General features: G+C 53.2%; 1 protein-coding gene across 2 annotated transcripts; it reads right to left on the bottom strand.

Moving 5' to 3' along the window:
• Nucleotides 1–1,363: 1,363 nt before the first annotated feature.
• LOC107521949 (NEP-interacting protein 1) lies at nucleotides 1,364–6,059 on the bottom strand. Of its 2 annotated transcripts, none has more exons than XM_020542312.3 (7): nucleotides 5,297–6,059; nucleotides 5,025–5,111; nucleotides 4,652–4,894; nucleotides 3,957–4,121; nucleotides 2,602–2,655; nucleotides 2,277–2,423; nucleotides 1,364–2,173 (listed from the first exon to the last, which is right to left on the bottom strand). In XM_020542312.3, the coding sequence occupies exons 1-7, from the start codon at nucleotides 5,555–5,557 to the stop codon at nucleotides 1,772–1,774; spliced, it is 1,359 nt and encodes a 452-aa protein (XP_020397901.1). In that variant the 5' UTR covers nucleotides 5,558–6,059; the 3' UTR covers nucleotides 1,364–1,771. The 2 variants fall into 2 exon arrangements, with proteins under 2 accessions (XP_020397901.1, NP_001308646.1); NM_001321717.1 differs by having other exon boundaries at nucleotides 1,368–2,149; nucleotides 5,297–6,037.
• Nucleotides 6,060–6,575: the final 516 nt, after the last annotated feature.

A 6,575-nucleotide genomic window follows, 5' to 3' on the forward strand; every position in this document is an offset into this window, starting at 1 on the left:
GTGGCTATAAATACAACCCCAACCACCTTCATTCAATGCATCCAAGCATTCCATTCGTCCACATTCAATACAAGAATAAGCACATCACTCAAAGACACATTCAAAACTTCCAGACTTATCCAAGTGTCATAATTGTGACTAGTGATCATTAGTGATTAGTGCCTTGGAAAGTCTAGAGAGAGTGTAAATTGTAATCATTATGTTGAAGTGACTTGTAAAGCTAGCAAGAGACACCTAATTGTGTGGTGATCCTTACGGGGTCTAAGTGACACTCGAGATTAGGGAGAAGCACTCATTGGTCTAAGTGACCGTTTGAGGGAGGGAAAGAGTTGAAAGAGATCCGGCCTACGTGGCATCCTCAACGGGGAGTAGGTTCTTCAGAACCGAACCTCGAGAAACAAATTGTCGTTTTTCATTTGTGTTGATCACCACTTTACGGTTTGATTCTTCCTCTCCCCTCTCCCTAAGTTCTCTTGCTTATCGTTCTGAGTTAGCTCGCAAAGTTATCCCAATTGATTGAGCAACTTGTGGCAAGAAGAACTATCTTACACACTCTTATTTTATCATTACTCGTTTTAACGCTAACCTCGGGTGAAACTCGTGTTCAAAGTTTATAATTTTCATGTTTATCCTATTCACCCCCTTTAGGCAACTTTTAGAAGATAGTAAAGGAAGCCAGTTTTTGGTTCTTATGTTAAAGTGTAATTGGACGCTTATTAGATTGTCCTTTTTGTTTTTGTTAAACATATATAAGACACATATTTAACGTGGAAAACCCCTCCAAGCGAAGGGGAAAAAACCACGAGCGTTGGCCAGCAACAATATCATTATTTTTCGGGTGGTTACAGATCGGAGGAAATTTACAATGAGGTGATTATCTCCTGTGGATTACAAGTGTATTTATAGAGGCGAAACCCTAAGGTGAGTAGGCACCCTCAGGCGTCTCTGGATTGCGTGTTGAAGGCCAATTGGCATCGCTACGCTCCCGTCCCAAGCCTCCCGCGACGGGCCTCCGCTTTGCTAGCCAATTTAACCGCCTTATTCAGAATTTAGATCACAAGCTCAACATCAGGAGGTTTACTGTTTTTTGTTGTTGTAGTAGTAGTTAGAAATTAGAAGGAAAAAACACAATGGATGCATGGGGAGCAGGGTTCACAATTTCGTTTTGGGTGATCCGAATTTCGTTTTGTTGACCAAAATTTGACTTTTGTATTTTTTTATATTTTGAATCGAAATCTAGTTAAAACTGGGCCATATCCGTTTTCAGTCAGTGGGGAAAACGGAAAAAAAAAGAGAGGCGAAACTCGCTGATATCTTGCGGCGAGAAAGTAAACGCTGATGGGGAGTACTATACAACACATGGTGATGAAGAAAATACTATATGTGGATTTCTTCATGTATATACATAACCCAAGACAAAAAAAACAATCAGACCAATGCAAACGAAAGAAGCCCACATACATCAAATATCGAAAGTTCGAAACCTTTTGCCTCTCTGCTACCGTCCCGGCCGCGTATACGCAGTCGGGCTGCTTAAAAACTCATTAGCATGCATGCAGTAACTAAACGAGGGACTAGATGTAGCTTATATATGACTAGCAGTGTTGCTATTATACGATCCATGTCCGGCCGGTTGATGAGCGACGACGATGCAACTCCGGCAGGGTCGGTGATCCGTACGTTCTTCTTCACTCTCTGTATGTCTATCTGTGCACGTATATTCATGGTCGTACGTCGTCGGGCGTCGGCTACCAACAGAGACAGAGACAGATCACGGGCAGTGCACGTTCCTGCCGGGCCCTCCGTAGTAGAAGTAGTTCCCCCAGGCGGTGTTGTAGCCGCCCTGGATGTCGTAGCAGCCCGGGCGGTCGGCGACGAGGCGGAGCGCGGCGGCGGCGACGAGGCTGTTGTCGGCGTCGACGACCTGCAGGTTGCGGAAGTAGGCTGCGCGGTTGGATCCCTCGCGGGGGAAGTGGCCGCTCCCCATCTGCGTGGGCGTGTGCGCCCCCGCCGGGCGCGAGTTCACCACCTCGCCGCCGAACTGCACCATGTCGGCGTGGGCGCCCAGGTGCGTGAACAGGAGCGACGGCCAGTACCCCACCAGCGGGCCCGACCCCAGCTGCAGCCACCAGTTCCCCCGGTGCGGGTCCTGCGCGCGCGCGCGTACGTCAGTCTGTCAGCAGATCAACATCCATGCATGCATGCATGAGCATGACACTTCTTCTTGCTTTCAACTGAAGAAGCCGCCGTGCACATGTGTGTAGTGTATACCTTACCTTCCATATGAGCAGGCTGATGTCGAACTGCCGGCCGTTGTAGACCGAGGTAGGCGAGATGGCGGCTCCAATGGCGATCCGGCTGTTCGTCTGGACGAAGCCGGAGCAGTGCAGGTTGTAGCACCCAGTCTCCTGGTACGCATCGGTCTGCATGCCACAGGCGCATTAGGATGCAACATTCAGCTGTGTGTTTGCTAGCTCTTGGACATGTTACTCAATATAACAAGTTGCTGAGTTCTGAAACTACGCATATTGTTGGCTACCAGCTACTTGATAAAAATCTGATACTGCGTGCTGTACATGTACGTCACTTTCAGAAACTTACCGTCCAATACGTGAAGAACCTCGGGCTGCTGTCGCCATACAGCTCAGGGCTCACCTGAGTAAAACAATGCAGCAAGGCAGGGAAGTTAGCACTGCAGTGCAGTCTCCAGCAGAATCTGTGATTGACTCCTCGACTGGAACTGGAACCGCCAGCAGCATCGTCGCAGGTCAATGGGCACACATCTATCTCCGATCGAGATCACACACAGTGACGACACGGAATCTAATTAATGAGCGCCAGTTCTGCACCACCTTAATGTACTGCCCAAGTCAAACATAGAGCCACATACATGCATATGCATGCTGCAGAGGAAGCGGGATCCAGCTACCATTCCATCATATAGATCGAGGTAATAACCTTTCAGTTCAATAAACGCATACACTATACTGCTATTGGTGGTAACTAGAAGCAAGGTCTCCATCATATAGAGGTAGAAGAAAGCGGTTACCACTTACCAGCAGTTAACTACGAAAACCACTGATGTATATATGGTGTGTCCTTCAGTTCAGTTCAGTTCTTTCAAATGCTCTGGCTCAGCGATATATAGATACAATATGCTATAGGAACACCAGAAGTGTCGGTGGAAAGCAAGCCAAGCACGCAAGCAAAGAGGAGGAGGACCTCCAGAGTTCATTCACGCGCACATCTGCCTGGCCAGCAGCTAGGAGGCAGAGGCACCCACATTTACTGGCGTCACCAACCGGCCGGGCAGCCTGAACTGAAGAGCTATACTGCGAGTCAGGTTCCCATTACTCGCAAAGACACAGGCGCAGGATGGAGGGCCTTTTTTCTGTTCGAGGACTGGCGCGAGACCACTGCCACTGCTGCAGGATCCGAACAAGCAAGCAAGGCCTTTACTTATAGCTACTAGCTCGATCTCTCCCGCGCTGGAAGCTAGAAGACAATCCGGACGCAGCAATGGGCAATGGCGCCCGTCTAGTTTCTGTAGCAGCTGATCATCCAAAATACTACTCCCTCCGTTCCTTTTTAGTTGTCGCTGGATAGTTCAATTTTACACTATCCAGCGACAACTAAAACGAAACGGGGGGAGTATTATTTTGTATCATAGTGTGTACTGTTTGCGTAGTGAAATTTAAATATATAAGCATGGAGATGAGCAAGCTGCTGTAGATAGACTAACGAAACACGGCGGCACATACGGTGCGTCATTTATGTGTGCAATTATACATATGCAAGGATTTCCTGGTAGGTAGCTAGCTAGGGCGCATCTCTGTATGTACTTGGAAGGAAGGAAGGAGGTTGTTTAAGTGAGGGCGAGTACACATGCACGTACGTACGGCAGCAATAAGCAGGGCGGTTTTGATTGCAGCAAGCACGTAACGTAACGTACGCACCTGCCATCCGGCCTCGATGGTGTTGAGGTCGTTGCCGAAGGAGCCGGAGATGACCCAGATCTGGGACAGGCTGAACTCCGCCGCCGACGCCACCTTGGCCGGCCACACGTTCAGGCTGGCCTTGGCGCCGTAGAACTGGTCCCCCGTCACGTACCCCACCGCGTGCTGCAAGCGCCGCCGCCGCCGCCGTTATGCCGCGCCCACCATGCAAATGCAAGCCATCAGAGTTTCAGAGCCGATCGATAGATCGAGGTGTATATATATAGAGAGAGAGTAGGACGTTGCTCCACGCTGCTATAGCTACGGGCCTACGGCCATGGCCGCACCGCACACTGCATGCGCCAGTAATGTACTGTGCGCCAGCCTAACTGCACTGTGGCCTGTGGGTGTGGTGTGGCTGCTGGAGCAGAGCAGGAGCGCGGTCGACAAAACCTGAGGCAGGCAGGCATGCACGGCTGCGCCATTTGGTTGCGTAATGAATCGCGGCAGTTACTCCCACTAACACCAGTGTTTTCCCCCCCAACTAATCCAGCTTTAATGTTACAGCACCACCAGGACTTGATTACTGGCCGTGCGTGTCTTTTCAGGGCGTGGTGGGTGTGGGTCTCGCGAGTCGCGACGCTAATGGCGGGCGGGCACGTCGCGGCGAGGCGAAGGCGAAGGCGATGACTGATGAGACAGAGTGACTCACTGACCTCATGGCCGCTGCTGGTGGAGTCGCGGCGGGCGTTGCTGCTGCTGCTGCCGCCGCCGCGGGCCTTCATCCCGAACCGGCGCGCGGAGCTGGCCCGCAGCACGTCGCGCGCCGCCGTCCGCCGTATCGGCACCGTCCCCGCCGGGCACCGCTTGCTGCCGCCGTCGCTCCACGCCTGCGGGAACACGCCGGCCTCCTCCTCGGCGGCGCCGCCCTTGGACATGGGCCTCTCCACGGGCTCGTCCTGGGAGCGATGCACAATTGCACACACGCACGTTGCTCAGGACACTCCGTCGACCGCGGAACAGATCCAGAACGAAACGGCGGTGCTTGCTAATGCTAGATGCTAGGTAGAGCAAGGGATTTTGGCTCACCTCGGGCTCCTGCCCTCTCAGCCTGGGGTGGTCGAACGCCGGCTGCAGGTGCGCCGGCACGCAGTGGATGACGTCGCCGTCGGGGCTCTGCACACGCGCACGCACACGCACGAGACACGACGAACGAGCTAGAGTACGTAAACGACAGCGAGGTGGTGGATTTGCAGGCTTGCTTGGCCGGAAGCCGGAACCGGCAGCGCGCGCGCACAGCTGGGCCAAGGAACAGCAGGCAGGGAATGGATGTACGAGTACGAGATGGGAAGGGAAGGAACCTGTATCGTCATGTTGGAGTCCTTGTCCATCCTGGCCATGCGCGCCATGATCCTCGCGTACGCCTCCTGCTCGTCCCCGGCACGGAAGGCCGCCCGCGCGGCGCCGGCATGCTTCCCGCCGCCGTGCCCGTGCGTGTGCGTCGCGGAGACCACCAGGGCGGCCTGGCACGAGACGACGACGAGGAGGAGCAGGAAGGGAACGAGGGAGGCAGTGACTGGGAGGACTGCTCGCCCGCGGTTACAGCCGCTAGATGAAGACATGGGCCGGCCTTGGTTTATTCCTTTGTAGCACGAGCTAGGACTTCGGAGCGGGGTGGCAGTGGCGGTGTCGCGGCTCGTCGGTCTTCTCGTTGTCTGTATCCCACGCTTGTTCTTTCTCTTTCTCCTACTCCTTCAATCGTTCCCTGGAGCTGTCGGTATGCTCCCGCGTTGGCGTGCTGCTTGTCCTCTTCTTCCCTCCCCACCCCAGCTAGGAGCGAGCAGGGAGAAGAGAGGCCAGGACGCTCGCTATAAATACAGCCGCGTAGCAGGAGCTACGAGCAGGAGGTGGAGCTCTCTCTCTCGCTCTCGCTCGCTCCGAGGTCAAGACTCTCTCCGTGCTGTGCTGTAGTAGTTGGTTGGTAGGCTGTACGGGGGAAGAAATGCCGAATTGATGACGATGGATTCGGACGCCGGCCTGCTGCAGTGCAGTGCTGCTGTTTTGAGCCGCTTCCGGCCGGCACGAGCCTGCCCCGGCCGCACTTTTTCCGAGGACTCACACACCGAAGCATTTGCAATGGTAGCTACCACTAGTAATATCCATGGGCGGATGGATGGTTTTTGTTCCGTTTTTTTTTTTTTGCAGATATCTCCCTCTCCACATTCCCCTCCTGTCCCCGACCTCTCTTCTTTCTTCTCATCGTATGAGAGAGCAGAGGATAAGAATATCTTCAGCAAAGTCTATTTCAAAATTCACTACGAACAGTGCAATTTACAGTGTGCAAAACAGTATTTCGCACGACTGTCTAGAGCTAAGTTATGAGGGCGTCACCACCACTTCTGTCTAGAGCTACTCTAGACATTTGTTTCTGCACCATCATCATCTTCATCAAGAATTCAAGATGGTCGTCGGGGTCGGGGTTCTGGTCCTGCCGGCCGGTGAGGAAAGGAGGCAGCGGGGGGCTGGATAGAGTGGCGGCGGAACCGCGCGCAACCAGTCGGCACTCGGCAGTCGCCAGTCGCACAACTGTGCTCCATGGGGGCACGAGCGATTTTTTTTTTTTAAAAAGAAGGGAACCAG

The sequence above is a fragment of the Zea mays genome, chromosome 8 (assembly GCF_902167145.1).
Source record: "Zea mays cultivar B73 chromosome 8, Zm-B73-REFERENCE-NAM-5.0, whole genome shotgun sequence".
Taxonomy (NCBI): Eukaryota; Viridiplantae; Streptophyta; class Magnoliopsida; order Poales; family Poaceae; genus Zea; species Zea mays.

Coding starts and splice junctions, on each gene's coding strand:
- LOC107521949 (XM_020542312.3), bottom strand. CDS start 5,557: ATGTCTTCATCTAGCGGCTGTAACCGCGGGCGAGCAGTCCTCCCAGTC. Junction 4,895..5,024: donor TGAGAGGGCAGGAGCCCGAG/GTGAGCCAAAAT, acceptor CATCGCTCCCAG/GACGAGCCCGTGGAGAGGCC. Junction 2,174..2,276: donor TCAGCCTGCTCATATGGAAG/GTAAGGTATACA, acceptor ATCTGCTGACAG/ACTGACGTACGCGCGCGCGC.